Source organism: Pseudophryne corroboree, chromosome 2 (assembly GCF_028390025.1).
Source record: "Pseudophryne corroboree isolate aPseCor3 chromosome 2, aPseCor3.hap2, whole genome shotgun sequence".
In the NCBI taxonomy this organism is placed as follows: domain Eukaryota; kingdom Metazoa; phylum Chordata; class Amphibia; order Anura; family Myobatrachidae; genus Pseudophryne; species Pseudophryne corroboree.
Window position 1 is genome coordinate 877,273,409 of NC_086445.1, and position 24,150 is coordinate 877,297,558.

The 24,150-nt window shown below is 46.8% G+C and overlaps 1 protein-coding gene across 1 annotated transcript in view; it reads left to right on the top strand.

Moving 5' to 3' along the window:
- Positions 1 to 24,150, top strand: part of CPD (carboxypeptidase D) — a 253,732-nt gene that overhangs the window by 97,249 nt on the left and 132,333 nt on the right. The window contains exon 3 of the mRNA XM_063955962.1: positions 7,212 to 7,354. Coding sequence (XP_063812032.1) covers positions 7,212 to 7,354 — 143 coding nt within the window. The remainder of the gene's footprint in view (positions 1 to 7,211; positions 7,355 to 24,150) is intronic.

The window sequence follows — 24,150 nt, forward strand, 5'->3', positions numbered from 1 at the left end:
ACCAAAGGGCAGATTACCGTTCCAGTCATAGGCCACGTTGATCGTTAGGTATGAAAAGGTAAAAAAAAAAAAATCGTGAAAAACTCATGTTGGCCTTTTGACCTGTCGACCTAGAGACCCTGTCGACCTAGATAGTGTAGACCTAGAGACCGGATCCCCTCCGTTACTCTAACAGCCATATCTGCTATATGGCTGTTGATAAGTATTCAAGCCTGCTGGATTTTTTTTGCACAGTTATGCACTATTGTACTTTCTCTGACGTCCTAGTGGATGCTGGGGACTCCGTCAGGACCATGGGGATATAGCGGCTCCGCAGGAGACAGGGCACAATAATAAAAGCTTTAGGATCAGGTGGTGTGCACTGGCTCCTCCCCCTATGACCCTCCTCCAAGCCTCAGTTAGATTTTTGTGCCCGACGAGAAGGGTGCAATCTAGGTGGCTCTCCTGAGCTGCTTAGAATAAAAGTGTAAGTTAGGTTTTTTATTTTCAGTGAGTCCTGCTGGCAACAGGCTCACTGCTACGAGGGACTTAGGGGAGAGAAGAAAACTCACCTGCGTGCAGGATGGATTTGCTTCTTAGGCTACTGGACACCATTAGCTCCAGAGGGAGTCGGAACACAGGTCTCACCCTGGGGTTCGTCCCGGAGCCGTGCCGCCGACCCCCCTTGCAGATGCCGAAGTTGAAGAGGTCCAGAGGTTCAGAAACAGGCGGCAGAAGACTTTGTCTTCATAAGGTAGCGCACAGCACTGCAGCTGTGCGCCATTGTTGTCAGCACACTTCACCAACAGTCACCAACTGTCACTGAGGGTGCAGGGCGCTGGGGGGGGCGCCCTGGGCAGCAATGTATAATACCTTTTTATGGCTAAAATACATCACATTTAGCCCTTGAGGCTATATGGATGTATTTAACCCCTGCCAGATCTCACAAACTCCGGGAGAAGAGCCCGCCGAAAAGGGGGCGGGGCCTATTCTCCTCAGCACACGGCGCCATTTTCCTGCTCAGCTCTGCTGTGAGGAAGGCTCCCAGGCTCTCCCCTGCATAAAACAGAGAGGGGGGGCACTTATTTGGCGATATGATTACATATATAAAAATGCTATAAGGGAAAACACTTGTATAAGGGGTTGTCCCTGTATAATTATAGCGTTTTTGGTGTGTGCTGGCAAACTCTCCCTCTGTCTCCCCAAAGGGCTAGTGGGGTCCTGTCCTCTGTCAGAGCATTCCCTGTGTGTGTGCTGTGTGTCGGTACGTGTGTGTCGACATGTAGGAGGACGATGTTGGTGAGGAGGCGGAGCAAATTGCCTGTATTGGTGATGTCACTCTCTAGGGAGTCGACACTGGAATGGATGGCTTATTTAGGAATTACGTGATAATGTCAACACGCTGCAAGGTCGGTTGACGACATGAGACGGCCGGCAAACAAATTAGTACCTGTCCAGGCGTCTCGGACACCGTCAGGGGCTTGTAAAAACGCCCATTTACCTCAGTCGGTCGACACAGACACAGACACGGACACTGACTCCAGTGTCGACGGTGAAGAAACAAACGTATTTTCCTTTAGGGCCACACGTTTCATGTTAAGGGCAATGAAGGAGGTGTTACATATTTCTGATACTACAAGTACCACAAATAAGGGTATTATGTAGGGTGTGAATAAACTACTTGTAGTTTTTCCTGAATCAGATAAATTAAATGAAGTGTGTGATGATACGTGGGTTTCCTCCGATAGAAAATTATTGGCGGTATACCCTTTCCCGCCAGAAGTTAGGGCGAGTTGGGAAACACACCTTAGGGTGAATAAGGCGCTCACACGCTTATAAAAACAAGTGGCGTTACCGTCTCCAGATACGGCAGCCCTCAAGGAGCCAGCTGATAGGAAGCTGAAAAATATCCTAAAAGTATATACACATATACTGGTGTTATACTACGACCAGCAATCGCCTCAGCCTGGATGTGCAGCGCTGAGGGGGCTTGGTCGGATTTCCTGACTGAAAATATTGATACCCTTGACAGGGACAAGATTTTATTGACTATAGAGCATTTTAAGGATGCATTTCTATATATGCGAGATGCGCAGAGGGATATTTGCATTCTGGCATCAAGAGTAAATGTGATGTCCATATCTGCCAGACGACAGTGGTCAGGTGATGCAGATTCCAGACGGCACATGGAAGTAGTGCCGTATAAAGGGGCGGTCCATCGGACCTGGTGGCCATGGCAACAGCTGAAAAATCCACCTTTTGTTACCCCAAGTCACATCTCAGCAGAAAAGGACACAGTCTTTTCAGTCTCAGTCCTTTCGTCCCCATAAGGGCAGGCGGGCAAAAGGGCCAGTCATATCTGCCCAGGGGTAGAGGAAAGGGAAGAAGACTGCAGCAGGCAGCCCATTCCCAGGAACAGAAGCCCTCCACAGCTTCTGCCAAGTCCGCAGCATGACGCTGGGGCCGTACAAGCGGACTCAGGTGCGGTAGGGGGTCATCTCAAGAGTTTCAGCACGCAGTGGGCTCACTCACAAGTGGACTCCTGGATCCTACACGTAGTATCCCAGGTGTACATTGGAAATTCGAGACGTCTCCCCCTCACAAGTTCCTGAAGTCTGCTTTACCAACGTCTCCCTCCGACAGGGAGGCAGTATTGGGAACAATTCACAGGCTGTATTCCCAGCAGGTGATAATCAAAGTACCCCTTCTACAACAAGGGAAGGGGTATTATTCCACACTATATTGTGGTACTGAAGCCAGACGGCTAGGTGAGATCTGAAATATTTGAACACTTACATACAAGCGTTCAAATCAAGATGGAGTCACTCAGAGCAGTGATAGCGAACCAGGAAGAAGGGGACGATATGGTGTCACTGGATATCAGGGACGCTTACCTACATGTCCAAATTTGCCCTTCTCACCAAGGGTACCTCAGGTTCGTGGTACAGAACTGTCACTATCAGTTCAGACGCTGCCGTTTGGATTGTCCACGGCACCCCGGGTCTTTACCAAGGTAATGGCCGAAATGATGATTCTTCTTAAAAGAAATATGGACGCTTTCCTGATAAGGGCAAGGTCCAGAGAACAGTTGGAGGTCGGAGTAGCACTATCTTAAGTAGTTCTACGACAGCACGAGTGGATTCTAAATATTCCAAAATCGCAGTTTTTTCCGACGACACGTCTACTGTTCCTAGGGATGATTCTGGACACAGTCCAGAAAAGGATGTTTTCTCCCGGAGAAGAAAGCCAGGGAGTTATCCGAGCTAGTCAGGAACCTCCTAAAACCAGGAAAAGTATCAGTGCATCATTGCACAAGGATTCTGTGAAAAATGGTGGTTTCTTACAAAGCGATCCCATTCGGTAGATTTCACGCAAGAACCTTTACGTGGGATCTGCTGGAAAAATGGTCCGGATCGCATCTTCAGATGCATCAGCGGATAACCCTGTCTCCAAGGACAAGGGTGTTTCTTCTGCGGTGGCTGCAGAGTGCTCATCTATGAAAGGGCCGCAGATTCGGCATTCAGGACTGGGTCCTGGTGACCACGGATGCCAGCCTGAGTGGCTGGGGAGCAGTCACACAAGGAAAAAATTTCCAGAGAGTGTGATCGAGTCTGGAGACTTCTCTCCACATAAATATACTGGAGCTAAGGGCAATTTACAATGCTCTAAGCTTAGCAAGACCTCTGCTTCAAGGTCAGCCGGTATTGATCCAGTGGGACAACATCACGGCAGTCGCCCACGTAAACAGACAGGGCGGCACAAGAAGCAGGAGGGAAATGGCAGAAACTCTCAGCAGTGTTCATTCCGGGAGTGGAAAACTGGGAAGCAGACTTCCTCAGCAGGCATGACCTCCACCCGGGAGAGTGGGGACTTCATCGGGAAGTCTTCCACATGATTGTAAACCGTTGTGAAAAACCAAAGGTGGACATGATGGCGTCCCGCCTGAACAAAAAACTAGATATTGCGCCAGGTCAAGGGACCCTCAGGCAATAGCGGTGGACGCTCTGGTAACACTGTGGATGTACCAGTCAGAGTATGTGTTCCCTCCTATGCCTCTCATACAAAAAGTACTGAGAATCATAAGAGGGAGATGAGTAAGAATGATACTCGTGGTTCCGGATTGGCCAAGAAGGACTTGGTACCCGAAACTTCAAGAGATGTTCACGGAAGACCCGTGGCCTCTACCTTTAAGAAAGGACCTGCTCCAGCATGGGCCTTGTCTGTTCCAAGACTTACCGCGGCCGCGTTTGACGGCATGGCGGTTGAACGCCGGATCCTGAAAGGGCATTCCAGATGAAGTCATCCCTACCCTGGTCGAAGACAGGAAGGATGTAACCGCAAAACATTTTCACGCATTTGGCGAAGATATGTTGCGTGGTGTGGGGCCAAGAAGGCCCCTACAGAGGAATTCCAACTGGGTCGTTTCCTACATTTCCTGAAAACAGGACTGTCTATGGGCCTAAAATTAGGGTCCATTAAGGTTCAAATTTCGGCCCTGTCGAATTTCTTCCAGAAAGAACTGGCTTTAGTGCCTGACGTTCAGATGTTTGTAAAAGGGGTACTGCATATACAGCCTCCTTTTGTGCCCCAGTGGCACCTTGGGATCTCAATGTTGTTTTGAGTTTCCTAAAGTCACATTGGTTTGAACCACTCACCACTGTGGACTTAAATTATCTCACATGGAAGGTGACGATGCTATTAGCCCTGGCTTCAGCCAGGCGTGTGTCAGAATTGGCGGCTTTATCATATATAAAGCCCTTACTTAATTTTTCATTCTGACAGGGCAGAATTGAGGACTCGTCCTCAATTTCTCCTTAAGGTGTTTTCTGTTTTTCACATGAACCAACCTATTGTGGTACCTGCGGGTACTAGGGACTTGGAGGACTCCAAGTTACTTGACGTTGTCAGGGCCCTGAAAAATATGTTTCCAGGAAGGCTGGAGTCAGAAAATCTGACTCGCTGTTTAGCCTGTATGCGCCCAACAAGATGGGTGCTCCTGCTTCTAAGCAGACGATTGCTCGCTGGATTTGTAATACAATTCAGTTTACACATTCTGTGGCAGGCCTGCCACAGCCAAAATCGGTAAAAAGCCCATTCCAAAAGGAAGGGGGCTCATCTTGGGCGACTGCCCGAGGGGTCTCGGCTTTACAACTTTGCCGAGCAGTTACTTGGTCAGGGGAAAACACGTTTGCTAAATTCTACAAATTTGATACCCTGGCTGAGGAGGACATGGAGTTCTCTCATTCGGTGCTGCAGGGTCATCCGCACTCTCCCGCCCGTTTGGGAGCTTTGGTATAATCCCCATGGTCCTGACGGAGTCCCCAGCATCCACTAGGACGTCAGAGAAAATAAGATTTTACTTACCGATAAATCTATTTCTCGTAGTCCGTAGTGGATGCTGGGCGCCCATCCCAAGTGCGGATTGTCTGCAATACTTGTACATAGTTATTGTTACAAAAATCGGGTTATTCTTGTTGTGAGCCATCTTTTCAGAGGCTCCTTCGTTGTTATCATACTGTTAACTGGGTTCAGATCACAGGTTGTACGGTGTGATTGGTGTGGCTGGTATGAGTCTTACCCGGGATTCAATATCCTTCCTTATTATGCACGCTCGTCCGGGCACAGTATCCTAACTGAGGCTTGGAGGAGGGTCATAGGGGGAGGAGCCAGTGCACACCACCTGATCCTAAAGCTTTTATTATTGTGCCCTGTCTCCTGCGGAGCCGCTATATCCCCATGGTCCTGACGGAGTCCCCAGCATCCACTACGGACTACGAGAAATAGATTTATCGGTAAGTAAAATCTTATTTTTGTGAGCTAATGTCATTTTTGACATGTACAATATGTGGCTTATGATGCTATAAACATTTTTTTTTTTTTTTAAATGACTTTGTGTGCTAATCTGGAAAATGCTGCTATTTACATTCTGTGTGATAATGCACCCACATTTGTAGCTAGTTTGAGTGTGCAGACTTGCTGGATTTAACTATATACACTATGATGTAGACAAAAGTGATTGGACAGTGACAGCAAGTAGTTTAATAAAATCTTGTTGATGTCAGTACTTTATACCAGTGACCAACTGTGACACTGAAAAAGGTTGAGTCTGTCTAGAGCGCACCTGTCGCTCCAATTCGTCTCAGAGGTTGTCAATAGGGTTAAAATCTGGACTCTGAGCTGGCCAGTCCATCCAGGTTACTGAATCTTCTGTACACAAGTCCGCGTGTGGGGAAAAAAGCTTTAAAGTAAGAATCCTTTCAAAAATAGAAGTGTTAATAGTTTATTTTTAGCAATTTACAAAATGCAAAGTGAAACAGAAGTTAAATCTGAATCAAATCAATATTTATGTGACCAGCCTTTGCTTTCAAAACAGCAAATTGCTTCAAAACAGCATTAATTCTTCTAGTTACACTTGCACACAGTTTTTTGAAGGAACTTTACAGGGAGGTTGTTCTAAACATCTTGGAGAACTAACCACAGGTCTTCTGTGGTTGTAGGTTTGCTGAAATCCTTCTGTCTCTTCATGTAATCCCAGACAGACTAGATGATGTTAAGATCAGGGCTCTTGTGGGGGCTGGCAATTCCAGGACTCCTTGTTCTTCTCTACTCTGAAGATAGTTCTTAATGACACTGGCTGTATATTTGGGTTTGTTGACGTGCTGTGGAATACATTTGGAGCCAATCAGTATCCTTACTTTGCAGCTTTTATATGCACAGATTTGTTATACAGTTTTTATGAAACAAGATTCTGTAGATTCTGGTTTCTTCCATGTGTAATCTGGGTGGAGTGGGGTGGGGGGGGGGGGGGGGGGGGGGGCTTGCTAGATAGATCCTTGTATCTTCTGGGGAATTCATTAAATTACACATGCCTTTATAGACAACAAATCATTTTCCCCGGTTCTGAGTTTATAAACAAGTAAATATATGATGTCTACTGCAAACCACTTGGTTAATGGAAATAAAAGTTAGAACAATAAAAGCTCTGGGATGCTGGTCATTGATGTTAATTATTACATTTATAACTCTTTATGCACTTCTGGCATTGCAGTAACATGATGACTATTTTATAATCTTTCACATATCCTCATTCATTTCACTTGTTATAAATGAATAGATGTTAAACTCTTATGTTCCTTAAGTAACTGTTTATCCTGATTCTTATTCTAATTGCAAATGTTTTTTGTTTTGTTGGATATCTTTGGTACTGAAAGTGTAATGTGTGCCCTATGCAGGTGGGATGCAGGATTACAACTATCTATGGGGAAATTGCTTGGAAGTGACGTTTGAGCTGTCTTGCTGCAAATACCCCCCTGCTTCTGCATTGGCTGAGGAGTGGGAGAATAACAGAGAATCTCTACTCAAATTTATGGAAATGGTAACGTGATTCTTTATATATAATGTGGTACCTTTTTTTTTTGTCTACATTGTTTCTCAGTCTCTGAGTTCTGACCTAAATAATGGGTCCTAATAACTGGTATCCTAGATTACCAGGATGTTCTCTGCATATAACTGTTTATACTATATTCTAATTATTTTTTTCATATATAATAACTTCCCAACTGTGGTATAACATAATTAACTTTAACATCTCCTTGTAGCCAACAGTAACGTAATTAAAATAAAAAACAAACATTACTTTATTAATGCAAAATGAAATAAGGACTTTTACGACTCCAGACAACTAAACTACTGTTAACATACTGCAGTCTCTCCATTGGTTCCCATGATGTAGTGTAGGGAAACTGTCACATGATCCATAAGCAGCAGTATTATTCCATCAGTTTAGTAGCGCATAGTGCACATTTACATTCATCATAAATTTATTGGTACCATTTCCATGAAAAATAAAAACCTATGTTTCTCTTACGTCCTAGAGGATTCTGGGGTCCACATTAGTACTATGGGGTCCACTAAGAACCATTGGCACTTTAAGAGTGTGAGATTGTGGGCTGGCTCTTCCCTCTATGTCCCTCCTACCAGACTCAGTTTAGAAAATGTGCCCGGAGGAGCCGGTCACAGCTAGGGAAGCTCCATATGAGTTTTTCTAGTTTTATTGTTTTTTGTTAGAGTTAGGCACAGGGAGGCTGCCGGCAACAGCCTCCCTACTTCGTGGGGGGATTAGTGTCCCCCCCGCGGGGTTCGAGCCACTATCTCCGCTGACAGGACACTGCGCTCCTGAGGGAGATGATCGTTAGCCGCCCCAGGCGACCGCTCACTGCTGCCACCCCCTAACAGAGCCAGAAGATTCCGGTGGCGAGTGAGTCACCAGCCCCTCATAGCAGGCGGGGAGCCGGTGTGAAGATGGCGGCAACACGGTGGGCACGCAGTATTAACTGCGCTCCGGAGGTTCAGCGGTACATAGTGCGGCGCTGTGAGGGGCACCTAGAGCCAGCGCCTAAACCCTACACTGGTCACCAAGGCTGTCAGGGACCTCGGTAACGCTGACAGCACAACTCCTCAGACCAGTATAAAGAAATGAAAAGCGGGAAGCAGCGCCATGTTCAGGGGGCGGAGCTTCTCCTTAGAGCGGACCCAGCAGCGTTCAGCACCATTTTCCTGCCTGCAGATTTTGTACAGAGACGCTGACAGGGAGAGCTGTCCCACCAAGCAACTCCAGCTATCCTGTGCGATACCAGGGGGTTGTGGAAGGGGGGGAGGCTGTGTAAATACTGTTTAGTCTATTAAGGCACACAGTAAGCGCCAGGTAGTTGTATTATATCTACCTAGGAAGCGCTGTGTGTGTGGGTTGGCTCCAATCTGTGTTTCTCTGTGGCATACTTGGAGGGAAACTGGGTATGACTTTTCCCTGTGTGTGTGTGTGTGTGGGTGTTTGTTGTCTCACATAGCCATGTCTAGGAACTCTGTGTCTTATGCTGCAGAGGACATTTCCTCTCAGGAGGAATCCATTCCATGTACACAGGACTGTAATTTCTTGTCTCAGATCCCTATTAATGATCCTGAGTGGTTAACCTCTATTAAGGGCATGATCTCTCGGATTTCTACTAGGGTGGCTCATACTGAGACTGAAACTCAGGTTTTAAAGAAGTCTATGGCAGTTTGGTCAGGTTCTGTTCCTATTCCTTCAAAATCCCCTAGCATACACCCACAGAAACGTGCACTTGCCCAGATTACGCAAGATGACACAGATACCGACTCTGACACGGCAGACGGTGATGTGGAGGTGCTGAGGGGGGCGGCATCCCTTGTAAAAGGGGTGCAGCTAATGATTGAGGCCATTAGAGATGTGTTAAATATTACTGACACAACACCTGAGCAGGTTGAGGAGGCTTACTTCATAGACCATAAGAAAGCCTCGCTAACCTTCTCTACGTCTAAAGAATTTAACACTTTATCTGAAAAATCCTGGGAAAACCCGGAGAAAAAATTCCAGATTCCCAAAAGGATTGTGGTTCCTTTTCCCTTCCCTGAGGAAGATAGAAAAAAAATGGGAAAACCCACCCATAGTTGACGCATCTGTTTCCAAACTGTCGAAAAAGGTGTTTTTACCTGTCCCTGGATCTACCGCGTTAAAAGGAGCGGCTGATCGTAAGATTGACACTACGCTCAAATCCATATACACTGCTTCAGGGGTGGCGCTGAGGCCTATTATTACCTGCGCATGGATCTATAAAGCTATAGTAAAGTGGTCAGGCTCGTTACTAGAGGATTTGGGTTCAATGGATAGAAGTGACATTGCATTATTTTTACGTAACAAACCGGATTCTGCGGGGTTCATGGTGGAATCCATGAAGGACCTGGGTACGCTGACTGCAAGAATGTCTTCCATGTCTGTCTCAGCTCGCAAGGGACTCTGGCTACGCCAGTGGTCTGCAGACGCGGAATCCAGGAGTGTGGAGAACCTACCCTACACAGGTCAGGCTCTGTTTGGGGAAGCATTGGATGCGTGGATTTCCATGGCAACCGTGGGTAAGTCACCTTTTCTTCCCTCAGCTACTCCTCCTACGAAGAAACCCTTTTCTTTTTTTGCATCACAGTCATTTTGGACCGCTAAGACAAAAAAGTCCAAGCCTCCTACCACCTTCTTTAGAGGTGGGCGGGCAAAATACAAAAAGCCTGCACCCTTCTGGTACCTCAAAATCCTCAGCATGATGGTGGACCACACAGCCTGGGGCATGGGCTGGTGGGGGCAAGACTAAGACGTTTCAGCCACGTCTGAGTGTTGTCCGGCCTGGACCCCTGGGTACAGTATATTGTGTCCCAGGGGTACAAACTGGAGTTTCAAGAAACCAGAAACCCCACCTCACCGATTCTTCAAATCAGGCTTGCCAGCTGTACTGACAGATAGAAATGTCAAACTGGAAGCTATCCAAAAATTGGAAAAGTCAGAGGTCATTGTTCCAGTTCCACCTCATTTGTACAACGTGGGTTACTATTCAAACCTTTTCGTGGTACTGAAACCGGATGGTTCGGTCAGACCAATTTTGAACTTAAAATCGCTAAACCCTTATCTAAGGGAGTTCAAATCTAAAATGGAGTCTCTGAGAGCGGTGATCTCAGGTCTGGAAGAGGGGGAGTTTCTAGTATCCCTTGTTATCAAGGATACGTATCTCCACATTCCGATTTGGCCTCTGCACCAGGCTTATCTCAGATTTGCACTGTTAGACAGTCACTATCAGTTTCAGGCACTGCCATTCGGTCTTTCCACGGCGCAGAGGGTGTTCACCAAGGTAATGGCAGAGATGATGGTTCTCCGCAGGCAGGGAGTGAACATAATTCCATACCTGGATGATCTGCTGATAAAGGCGTCATCCAGGGAGAAGCTGTTGCAGTCCATTGCTCTCACGACTCATCTGCTCTGGGTCCATGGTTGGATCCTGAACCTTCCAAAGTCACATTTGGAACCGACAAGGAGATTGTCTTTCCTGGGGATGATCCTCGACACAGAAGTGCAGAGGGTGTTTCTCCCTGTGGAAAAAGCGTTGGTGATACAATCAATAGTTCGGGATGTCCTGATGCCAGCCAAGGTATCGATTCATCAGTGCATTCGTCTTCTGGGGAAGATGGTTGCCTCTTACGAGGCTCTGCAGTTTGGAAGGTTTCATGCTCGATCCTTCCAATTGAATCTCCTAGACAAGTGGTCGGGTTCTCATCTACATATGCACCTGAGGATACGTCTGTCGCCGAAAGCAAGGATTTCACTCCTCTGTTGGCTACAATTGCCTCACCTTCTGGAGGGCCGCAGGTACGGGATTCAGGATTGGATCCTTCTAACTACGGATGCAAGTCTCCAGGGCTGGGGTGCAGTCACTCAAGGGGAAACCTTCCAAGGAAGGTGGTCAAGTCTGGAATCCAGTCTTCCAATAAACATTCTGCAACTAAGAGCCGTATACAACGGTCTTCTCCAAGCGACACATCTTCTTCTAGTGCAGTCGGACAATGTAACGACAGTGGCCTACATAAACCGACAAGGCGGAACAAAGAGCAGAACTGCAATGTCAAAGGCGACAAGAATCATCTTCTGGGCAGAAAAGCACGCGTTAGCACTGTCAGCAATTTTCATTCCGGGAGTGGACGACTGGGAAGCGGACTTCCTCAGCAGACACGATCTCCATCCAGGAGAGTGGGGCCTCCATCTGGAGGTGTTCACGGAGGTGACCAGTCTTTGGGGGGTTCCTCAAATTGACATGATGGCCTCCTGCCTCAACAAAAAACTTCTGAGGTATTGCGCCAGGTCAAGAGACCCGCAAGCTGTGGCGGTGGACGCCCTGGTAACTCCGTGGGTGTTCCTTCCTAATTCCAAGGATTCTAAAGCTCATAAGGAGAACAAGAGTTCAAGCAATCCTCATTGCTCCGGACTGGCCAAGAAGGGCTTGGTACACGGATATTTTGAATCTACTGCTGGAAGATCCGAGGCCTCTTCCTTTTCAGGAGGACCTGCTGCAGCAGGGGTTGTTCGCTTATCAAGACTTACCGCGGCTACGCTTGATGGCAAGGAGGTTGAACACCAGATCTTAGCTCTTTGGGGCATTACGAACAAGGATATCCCTACCCTGATACAGGCAAGTGATAATGTTGATTATCTTACAGGAAAGAAAGCTGTACCTTATACACACTTAGAATACACTTTACCATGGAGCCGCTGCTAAACTTAGTACACACGCTACGTACTTTATACACTGTTTGCGTACGGAGTCCCGTATCACTGTACGGACTTAGCGTACAAACGCCGCGCTGGGGGTACAAAGTACACACAGCGCGCACACACACCCAGAGATACACTTTAAACCTTCACAGTAATGCAATGCAATGATAAAACACTTTAAACCTTGGCAGGGCAATGAAGACACGACACCAATTGTGATTTAACCGCTGGGTTCCGACACCACAGTGGATTATTGCTGAAAGGGGGTTACAATACAAATAATACAATACAATATAACAGAGTAAATGGCTACATTCAATGGTACATACTTGAGTAGATTCACTTGCGCTTCCCGGCCCGGTCCTCGGTCATCAAATAGATAACTTTGTGAGTCTTGTGTCTTACCAGGCCAGAAGCAGGCTCTCTTTATACACTTCTTCCGAAAGCAATACAATAGATACTGTAATCCCTTTGTCCATTGGACACAGGAATGCACTTTTACAGTACAGGAGAGGTCATAGGTCGGTTTGAATAGGTAGGCGATCTCTTTCCCAACTGCTCTTGTGGGTGGTCTCCTCTGGATTCCCGCCGCATACATAATGTACAGTAAATACAGTTTCTATATTCTGCTTCTGCACATAACTATCCGCAGGAAAATGCGATCTTCCTCAAACCAACTCCGGAATGTTACCCTTAAAATACCCTACAGCTGGATACCAAACACCACCTTATGACCTTGTTCTGTCCCCTCCTATTCTGTAAAGGTGAATCCCTTTGTTCTGAAACCATTTAAACTGTTGTTAATTTCATATGTGGTGCAGGGGGACTATGTGTACTTTGTGCACTATTTGGATTAAATATGTAATGTGTTTTGATAGCTCTCCATGCGTTCACAAACTCTACCGTAAATACCCATAACACGCGCTGATACGCACGACCGCGGGAGCGACCATACGCAAATTGCGAATATGTGCACGCACAGCAGAACAAGTACATGCGCGGAGGCCATCTGTGTGTTGTTTGTACGTGATGTGTGTACTGCAATATTTTTCGACTTTGACAGTCCACCCTTTGGCAGTCACCAATAACTGCCACTATCTAATCACTAAACAGAAAAATATCTACATAATATCTACAGAAGTTTGGATAGTCGGGAGAGAGGGGTAGGTAGGAAATGTATGACCTAGTGGGATAGTAAAAAGCATGTATGTATGAATCCGTGTCTGAGGGGCTTGTATCATCGTGCCTTATATGTTCTAAATAAGCTTCGAGGTATTGCAAATTATACATCAAATCCTTCTCATCCCGTACTAAGAGTCTGTAAATGGGCCAACAAACACTACCGAGCTCTTGTCGGATTGTTCCAACAAATGGGGTGCACATTTAGTTGATGATACACGGAGGGGAGACATATGTGAGTGCTAGTATATGTGGATATCACCTGTCGACTATGTGTGCTATTAACTGGAGGTTGCAGAGATGAAGATAAGACACATATCTAAAATACATTCACATAAACATTTTGGGTAGGGCAGATGTCTTTTCCGGATGGATGTATCTGGGCAGAGGGGGAAACACAAGAGAAACGGGTGAAAGAAACAGGCCATGAAATTATTTTACAATCCTTATCATAACACTGTCTCTATGGATGGGTCATAAATTAAATCTGCTGCTATAACAGCACTCTTGCTGCTTAGACGCATCAATTTTTTTCCGTGCTTGCGCCGCGTCAGAATTCGAACACACCTAAATATCAAACCAATAATTATGACGACTCCCAGGATACAAAGGAGAAACTTCCCTACACTCATAATAACATTTGAGCCCACTCTCCTAAACCTGAGAATCAATTTCGTGGGTTCAACCATGAGACCCAGCCGGTCAGTTCATTACTCACAGTCGCCAAGGTAAGGTTGTGTTTCCTCCTGAACTCCCACTTCAACTGTAAGATATCGTCCATCTTTTGATCGATAATCTCCATTGGGTCATCAGTGCTGTTTGTAATATACGTACAGCACTTCACCCCATATTGAGTTGCCAGAGTAACACAGTACCCACCTGTCACGGCTGTGATATAATTTAGGACCATCCTGTGCTGAATCAGTTCCTCCCTTCCCGTATACCTGAAGGTGTCGTCATACATCTCAGTGATATTATCTATCAAGTTCGCTAGCGCATCGATATACCTATAATTTATAATTCCTCTGGCAGTACGGGTGATGTCTAATGCGAGAAGGAATTGAATCCCGGTGGATTCGTGGATCAAATCAGAGGCTGCGTGCTCTGCCCTATCTATGAGGTGTCTCTTAACGATATGTTCATTATGAGTATGATTATAAGGAGCCTGAGCACTGCGGTGAACGTCTTTCATCTTATCATGGGTTATGGTCATGACCTCTGGCAGTACTCTCCCAATATAACACAATCCCTCTGAGCTCGGGGCAAGCCACTTGTACGCCTTCCTCCCACATATGAAATAGGCATCATCTGGGAGAACATAGGGAACAAAATATAACATCACCATATTACAAACTTTCCAAGTAAAGAAACCCATCCCCAGTTCTCCCATCTGCTCAGTACAAGTATCGGGCTGGATGATATGAGCACAATACCCTGGCAATACTTTTCCAACCCACATGGTCTTGCTTCCACGAGTATACCTATATCGAAAATACCTCCCACTGTTGGCTATTTGGCGTACAAGTTCAGAGTCTATGGGTATCCTATCAGCTCTGTGTGAAAAGGTCATTGTCTGGTTATTCCACGTCACTTTCCAAATTCACGGTTTTCGTTAATTGGAAATATTAAAACATAATAAGGATCTATCTACATGATACTGGTGGAGCTTCAAACTAGGGGGCCTAGAAATATTGAATTTCTTGTCCACCGGTCTCCCACCCCGTAATTCGAGTACCTCATCTATTGCTAAAGCGTATGGTACTAATCCTGACTTGCTCTGACCTTGAGGTACCTGTGAGCACATCCAGCATTCTGTCTGGTTTAAGACCTTACCCACTAGTGAGTGGTAATCACTCAACGGATGCCGGTCCATGTCGATATTAAGGTTGGACTGACATCTATGGATGCACCCATCCTCAACTATATTCTCACAATTCCTACAAATACAATATTCATCAGACAATAACCCCTCACAGTGCCTCCGAGCTCCTTGACTACCAGAGCGCTTACTGATGCCAGCCTTTACCAAAATGATGTGTTGATCCTGAGATCCTACAAATTCGTACTTGCCATCAGAACCCATTCCAGATCCCTGCTCGACCTCTCTGGGACCCTCACCAAAACAAACTATCCTTATCAAAGCCAGAATTACTAACAGAACCCGAAACGCAGTCTCTTGTGATTGATCCATTTCGTTAGGGGAAAGGAGGAAAAAAAGGAGAAAAGAAAGGAAAAATGCAGGGGGAGGTGAAAAAAAAGAAAGTGGTACGCCAACCGTTCTAGCTCTGGTTACTCTCTGGGCTCAGATGCCTTTCAACAGTCCTGCCTCTCAACTTTCCCGGAACAGACACTCCAGCGATACGAGATTCTCTACACTCTGCTCTTTGTCACAAGTTCTCTCCGGGTCAGCGACCTTCTTGCAGTGGGACGAGTGGATCCACGTCTCTCTTTCGGCGACTTTCAATGCTGTTGTGCTGGTTAACAAGACTTTATATGGTCCTTCCCACCTGTCTATGAGGCAACCTGAGCGTAAGAAATTTCGAATCATCACATAATCCCCAGGTTCAATGTCATGACAATTACTGTTCGGCAGGTCAGGAATCACCAGCTTTAAATTTCTTTGTTGATTTCTCAGCTGCTGGCTCATCCCAACCAAATATTTCACAGTCACTTCATTATTACATTTCAAATCATCCTGGGGGGTCTATCATTACATGAGGTTGTCGACCAAAAAGAATTTCAAAGGGTGATAGGTTAAGGGGAGACCTGGGAGTGGTTCTGATGCTGTACAACACTAGTGGCAAAGCTTCTGGCCACGACAATCCAGTTTCAGCCATTAATTTGCTCAGCTTGTTCTTAATAGTGCTATTCACTCTCTCCACCTTTGCACTCGCCTGTGGACGGTACGGAGTATGCAGCTTGCTATTAATTCCCATCAGTATGCACATGACCTGAAAGACTTCACCTGTAAAATGGGTACCCCTATCACTTTCAATTATTCTAGGGATACCATATCTACACACAAATTCCTGCACAAATTTCTTTGCAGTGAACGTAGCAGTATTTGTGGCAGCAGGGAACACTTCTACTCAATTTGAAAATACGTCAATACAAACTAACACATATTTTAAATTCCTACAGGGTGGTAACTGTATGAAATCGATTTGTATTACCTGGAAAGGGCCGTCTGTCGGAGGGATATGGGATGGCTCTGTTGGTATTGACTTTCCAATATTCTTCCTCAAGCAAGTCAAACATGTAATTGCTCTCTTACCTGCATGAGAAGAGAATCCTGGCGCACACCAGTAGGCTCTCACCCGCTTATACATACCCTCTTTACGCAGATGAGTCAGACCGTGTGCCGCCTCAGCTAAGCTTGGAAGATATGCTCTGGGGGCTACTGGCTTACCTTGTCCACCTGTCCACAGTCCCGAGGATTCCTGGCCATATCCCTTTGACCTCCAGACTGCCTTTTCCTGTGAAGAACACAAATCTTGCATTTCAATTAATTGTTGTGTATTGATCGTGTTAAATGTAATCAGTGATGTGATGTTCGTTTGTATTGGGGTGCTGGCTGCTGATTTAGCAGCTTCGTCTGCCCGGCTGTTACCAAGTGAAATTGGGTCTAGTTGTAAGTATGTGCTTTCTCTAACGTCCTAGTGGATGCTGGGGACTCCGTCAGGACCATGGGGGATAGCGGCTCCGCAGGAGACAGGGCACAAAAGCAAGCTTTTAGGATCACATGGTGTGTACTGGCTCCTCCCCCTATGACCCTCCTCCAAGCCTCAGTTAGGTTTTTGTGCCCGTCCGAGAGGGTGCAATCTAGGTGGCTCTCCTAAAGAGCTGTTTAGAAAAGTTTTTTTTTAGGTTTCAATCTCAGTGATTCCTGCTGGCAACAGGATCACTGCATCGAGGGACTTAGGGGAGAGATTTCCAACTCACCTGCGTGCAGGATGGATTGGAGTCTTAGGCTACTGGACACTTAGCTCCAGAGGGAGTCGGAACACAGGTCAGCCTGGGGTTCGTCCCGGAGCCGCGCCGCCGATCCCCCTTACAGACGCTGAAGAGACGGCAGAACGGAGGTCCGGAAAACAGGCGGCAGAAGACTCCACAGTCTTCATGAAGGTAGCGCACAGCACTGCAGCTGTGCGCCATTGTCACACGGCTCACTGACTCAGTCACGGAGGGTGCAGGGCGCTGCTGGGGGCGCCCTGGGCAGCAATATAATTACCTTTAGTGGCAAAATAAATACATCACATATAGCCATTAAGGCTATATGTATGTATTTTAACCCAGGCCAGTTTATTAAAAACCGGGAGAAGAAGCCCACCGGAAAAGGGGCGGAGCTTATTCTCCTCAGCACTCAGCGCCATTTTCCTGCTCAGCTCCGCTGGTGAGGAAGGCTCCCAGGACTCTCCCCTGCACTGCACTACAGAAACAGGGTAACAAAGAGAAGGGGGGCATAAATTGGCGATATTTATATATTAAGAGCGCATATATAGTAAACAACACCTTCTAGGGTTGTTTATATACATTTATAGCGCTTTTGGTGTGTGCTGGCAAACTCTCCCTCTGTCTCCCCAAAGGGCTAGTGGGTCCTGTCCTCTATCAGAGCATTCCCTATGTGTGTGCTGTATGTCGGTACGTGTGTGTCGACATGTATGAGGAAAATATTGGTGAGGAGGCGGAGCAAATTGCCTGTAATGGTGATGTCACTCTCTAGGGAGTCGACACCGGAATGGATGGCTTATTTATGGAAATTACGTGACAATGTCAACACGCTGCAAGCCGGTTGACGACATGAGAGGGCCGGCGAACAAATTAGTATCTGTCCAGGCATCTCAAACACCGTCAGGGGCTGTAAAATGCCCATTTACCTCAGTCGGTCGACACAGACCCAGACACGGACACTGATTTCAGTGTCGACGGTGAAGAAACAAACGTATTTTCTTTTAGGGCCACACGTTAAGGGCAATGAAGGAGGTGTTACATATTTCTGATACTCCAAGTACCACAAAAAAGGGTATTATGTGTGAGGTGAAAAAACTACCTGTAGTTTTTCCTGAATCAGATAAATTAAATGAAGTGTGTGATGATGCGTGGGTTTCCCCCGATAGAAAATTATTGGCGGTATACCCTTTCCCGCCAGAAGTTAAGGCGCGGTGGGAAACACCCCTCAGGGTGGATAAGGCGCTCACACGCTTATCAGAACAAGTGGCGGTACCATCTACGGATAGGGCCGTACTTAAGGAGCCAGCTGATAGGAGGCTGAAAAATATCCTAAAAAGTATACACACACATGCTGGTGTTATACTGCGACCAGCGATCGCCTCAGCCTGGATGTGCAGAGCTGAGGTGGCTTGGTCGGATTCCCTGACTAAAAATATTGATACCTTTGACAGGGACAGTATTTTATTGACTATAGAGCATTTAAAGGATGCATTTCTATATATGCGAGATGCGCAGAGGGATATTTGCACTCTGGCATCAAGAGTAAATGCGATGTCCATATCTGCAAGAAGATGTTTATGGACACGACAGTGGTCAGGTGATGCAGATTCCAAACGGCACAAAGATGTATTGCCGTATAAAGGGGAGGAGTTATTTGGGGTCGGTCCATGGGACCTGGTGGCCAGGGCAACTGCTGGAAAATCCACCGTTTTTTACCCTAAGTCACATCTCTGCAGAAAAAGACACCGTCTTTTCAGCCTCAGTCCTTTCGTCCCTATAAGAGTCATATCTGCCCAGGGATAGAGGAAAGGGAAGAAGACTGCAGCAGGCAGCCCATTCCCAGGAACAGAAGCCCTCCACCGCTTCTACCAAGTTCTCAGCATGACGCTGGGACCGTACAGGACCCCTGGATCCTACAAGTAGTATCCAAGGGGTACAGATTGGAATGTCGAGAGGTTTCCCCCCTCGCAGGTTCCTGTAGTCTGCTGTACCAATGTCTCCCTCCGACAGGGAGGCAGTATTGAAAACAATTCACAAGCTGTATTCCCAGCAGGTGATAATAAAATTACCCCTCCGACAACAAGGAAAGGGGTATTACTCCACACTATATGGTGGTACTGAAGGCTAGGTGAGACCTATTCTAAATCTGAAAAATTTGAACACTTACAAGGGTTCAAATCCAGATAGAGTCACTCAGAGCAGTGATAGCAAAGAACAAGGGGACTATATGGTGTCCCGGGACATCAGGGATGCTTACCTCCATGTCCCAAAATTTGCCTTTTCTCACCAAGGGTACCTCAAGTTCGTGGTACAGAACTGTCACTATCAGTTTCAAGACGATGCCGTTGGATTGTCCAAGGCACCCCGGGGTCCTTACCAAGGTAATGACCGAAAGGAGGATTCGTCTTCAAAGAAAATGGACGACCTCCTGATAAGAACAAGGTCCAGAGAACAGTTGGAGGTCGGAGTAGCACTATCTCAAGTAGTTCTACGACAGCACGGGTGGATTCTAAATATTCCAAAACCGCAGTTGTTCCGACGACACGTCTGCTGGTCCTAGGGATGATTTTGGACACAGTCCAGGAAAAGGTGTTTCTCCCAGAGGAGAAAGCCAGGGAGTTATCCGAGCTAATCGGGATCCTCCTAAAACCAGGAAAAGTGTCAGTGCATCATTGCACAAGAGTCCTGGTAAAAAATGGTGGCTTATTACGAAGCGCTTCCATTCGGCAGATTTCACGCAAGAACTCTTCAGTGGGATCTGCTGGACAAATGGTCCGGATCGCATCTTCAGATGCATCAGCGGATAACCCTATATCCAAGGACAAGGGTGTCTCTCCTGTGGTGATTACAGAGTGCTCATCTTCTAGAGGGCCGCAGATTCGGCATTCAGGATTGGATGCTCGTGACCACGGAGGCCAGCCTGAGAGGCTGGGGAGCAGTCACACAAGGAGTGTGATCAAGTCTGGAGAATTCTCTCCACATAAATATACTGGAGCTAAGAGCAAATTTATAATGCTCTAAGCTTAGCAAGACCTCTGCTTCAAGGTCAGCCGGTATTGATCCAGTGGGATAACATCACGGCAGTCGCCCACGTAAACAGAAAGGGCGGCACAAGAAGCAGGAGGGCAGTGGCAAAACTGCAAGGATTTTTCGCTAGGCGGAAAATCATGTGATAGCACTGTCAGCAGTGTTCATTCCGGGAGTGGACGACTGGGAAGCAGACTTCCTCAGCAGGCACGACCTCCACCCGGGAGAGTGGGAACTTCATCGGGAAGTTTTCCGCATGATTGGGAACCGTTGGGAAAGACCAAAGGTGGACATGATGGCGTCCCGCCCGAACAAAAAATGGGACAGGTATTGCGCCAGGTCACGAGACCTTCAGGCGATAGCTGTGGACGTCCTGGTAACACCGTGGGTGTAACAGTCGGTGTATGTGTTCCCTCCTCTGCTTCTCATAACCAAGGTATTGAGAATTAAAAGACATAGAGGAGTAAGAACTATACTCGTGGCTCCGGATTGGCCAAGAGGGACTTGGTAACCGGAACTTCAAGAGATGCTCACAGAGGACTAATGGCCTCGGGAGCTAAGAAGGGATTTGCTTTCAGCAAGTACCATGTCTGTTCCAAGAGGAACCGTGGCATCGGCCTTTAAGAAAGGACCTGCTCCAGCAGGGACCTTGTCTGTTCCAAGACTTACCGCGACTGCGTTTGACGGCATGGCGGTTTGAACGCCGGATCCTAAGGGAAAAGGCATTCCGGAAGAGGTCATACCTACCCTGGTCAAAGCCAGGAAGGAGGTGACCGCACAACGTTATCACCACATGTGGTAAAAATATGTTGCGTGGGTGAGGCCAGGAAGGCCCCACGAAAAAATTTCAACTAGGTCGATTTCTGCACTTCCTGCAAACAGGAGTGTCTATGAGCCTCAAATTGGGGTCCATTAAGGTTCAAGTTTCGGCCCTATAGATTTTCTTCCAAAAAAGAATTGGCTTCAGTTCCTGAAGTCCAGACGTTTGTCAAGGGAGTATTGCATATACAGCCCTTGTGTGCCTCCAGTGGCACCGTGGGATCTCAACGTAGTGTTGGGATTCCTCAAATCATATTGGTTTGAACCACTCAAATCTGTGGATTTGAAATATCTCACATGGAAAGTGACCATGCTGTTGGCCCTGGCCTCGGCCAGGCGATTGTCAAAATTGGCGGCTTTGTCTTACAAAAGCCCATATTTGATTTTCCATTCGGACAGGGCAGAACTGCGGACTCGTCCCTAGTTTCTTCCTAAGGTGGTGTCAGCGTTTCACCTGAAACAACCTATTGTGGTGCCTGCGGCTACTAGGGACTTGGAGGACTCCAAGTTGCTAGACGTTGTCAGGGCCCTGAAAATATATATATATATATATATATATATATATATATATATATATATATAATTCCAGGACGGCTGGAGTCAGAAAGTCTGACTTGCTGTTTATATTGTAGGCACCCAAAAAGCTGGGTGCTCCTGCTTCTAAGCAGACTATTGCTCGTTGGATTTGTAGTACAATTCAGCTTGCACATTCTGTGGCAGGCCTGCCACAGCCAAAATATGTAAATGCCCATTCCACAAGGAAGGTGGGCTCATCTTGGGCGGCTGCCCGAGGGGTCTCGGCTTTACAACTTTGCCGAGCAACTACTTGGTCAGGGGCAAACACGTTTGCTAAATTCTACAATTTTGATACCCTGGCTGAGGAGGAACTGGAGTTCTCTCATTCGGTGCTGCAGAGTCATCCGCACTCTCCCGCCCGTTTGGGAGCTTTGGTATAATCCCCATGGTCCTGACGGAGTCCCCAGCATCCACTAGGACGTTAGAGAAAATAAGATTTTACTTACCGATAAATCTATTTCTCATAGTCCGTAGTGGATGCTGGGCGCCCATCCCAAGTGCGGATTGTCTGCATTACTTGTACATAGTTATTGTTACAAAAAAATCGGGTTATTATTGTTGTGAGCCATCTTTTTTAGAGGCTACTTCATTGTTATCATACTGTTAACTGGGTTCAAATCACAAGTTGTACGGTGTGATTGGTGTGGCTGGTATGAGTCTTACCCGGGATTCAAGATCCTTCCTTATTGTGTACGCTCGTCCGGGCACAGTACCTAACTGAGGCTTGGAGGAGGGTCATAGGGGGAGGAGCCAGTACACACCATGTGATCCTAAAAGCTTGCTTTTGTGCCCTGTCTCCTGCGGAGCCGCTATCCCCCATGGTCCTGACGGAGTCCCCAGCATCCACTACGGACTATGAGAAATAGATTTATCGGTAAGTAAAATCTTATTTTACACTTGATAACAGCCACTCTGTCTGGTTCCTGTATCGCTTTTAGGAGCCTTTTTATGTGGGACGCATGCGCTACAGGTGTGCCAGCTGCCGTTATGAAATTTCTGAAGCGCAATAGGGCCCCGAAATCATGTACCACTTCAAAGGCATACCTAGAATCTGTGTGTATATTAGCTGACTTACCCTTGGCCAATTCACACGCCCTGGTTAGGGCGACCAGCTCAGCAACTTGTGCTGAGTGCGGTGGGCCCAGGGGTTCAGCTTCTATGATACCTCTGTCGTCTACAACTGCGTATCCAGTACACAGGTCTCCCGAGTCCGTCTGTCTGTGGCAACTACCGTCAGTGTAAAAGGTAAAATCTACGCCTTCCAGTGGGTTGTCACTAATGTCAGGTCTCGCAGTGAAAGTCTGATTCAGGTATTCCATACAGTCATGCATATCAGTGTCTGCACTAAATCCTCCTTCACCATCATTCTCATCCTCCAACCTTTGTGCCTGTCTAGGCTCACTTGGCAAGTAAGTTGCAGGATTTAGTGCGCTGCATGTCTTAATGTTGATGTTTACAAGGGCCATCAGTGATAATTCCCACCTTATAAACCGCGCAGATGAGACATGTCTGGTTTGGGCGGAGTTCAGTAAGGCTGATACAGCATGAGGTGTATGGATGGTCAGGTTGTGTCCTAACAATACGTCTTCGCTTTTACTTACTAGCAAAGCTATCGCTGCAACACTTCGCAAGCATGTGGGGAGAGGCCGTGCTACGGTGTCCAACTGTGCACTGTAGTAAGCTACCGGCCTGCTGGCATCACCATGTCTCTGGGTTAAAACTCCTGCTGCGCACCCTGCACTTTCTGTACCGTATAATTCAAAGGGCTTCCCATAATCTGGCATACCTAATGCAGGTGCCTGTGATAGGCACTGTTTGAGTCTCTCAAATGTCAGTTCGGACTCATCTGTGTGCGAGATACGATCTGGTTTGTTCGAAGAGACCATCTCTTGCAAAGGTAAAGCCAGTATGGAGAACCCTGGGATCCAGTTTTGGCAGTACCCACACATTCCAAGGAAAGTGCGGATCTGTTGCTGGGTTTGTGGCAGAGTCATATCGCGAATCGCCTGTATTCTATCAGCGGTGAGGTGTCTAAGTCCTTGAGTCAAGCAATGTCCCAAATATTTTACCCTGGTCCGGCACAACTGCAACTTATCCTTTGAAACCTTGTGTCCCGTTTGGGAAAGATGAAACAGAAGCTGTTTCGTGTCTTTCAAGGACGATTCGAGTGAATCAGAACACAACAATAAGTCATCGACATATTGTATTAGCACTGATCCACTCTCAGGTTGAATGGATTGTAAACAGTCATGCAAAGCCTGGGAGAAAATACTTGGGCTGTCAATAAAACCTTGGGGGAGACGAGTCCAGGTGTACTGTACTCCCCTGTATGTAATTGCAAAGAGGTATTGGCTGTCAGGGTGCAGAGGGACAGAAAAGGAAGCAGAACAGAGGTCAATAACAGTGAAAAATTTTGCAGTAGGAATTTGCATGAGGATGACAGCTGGATTGGGCACTACGGGGAATTGGCTCTCAACTATCTTGTTTATCCCCCTTAAATCCTGCACTAGCCTGTA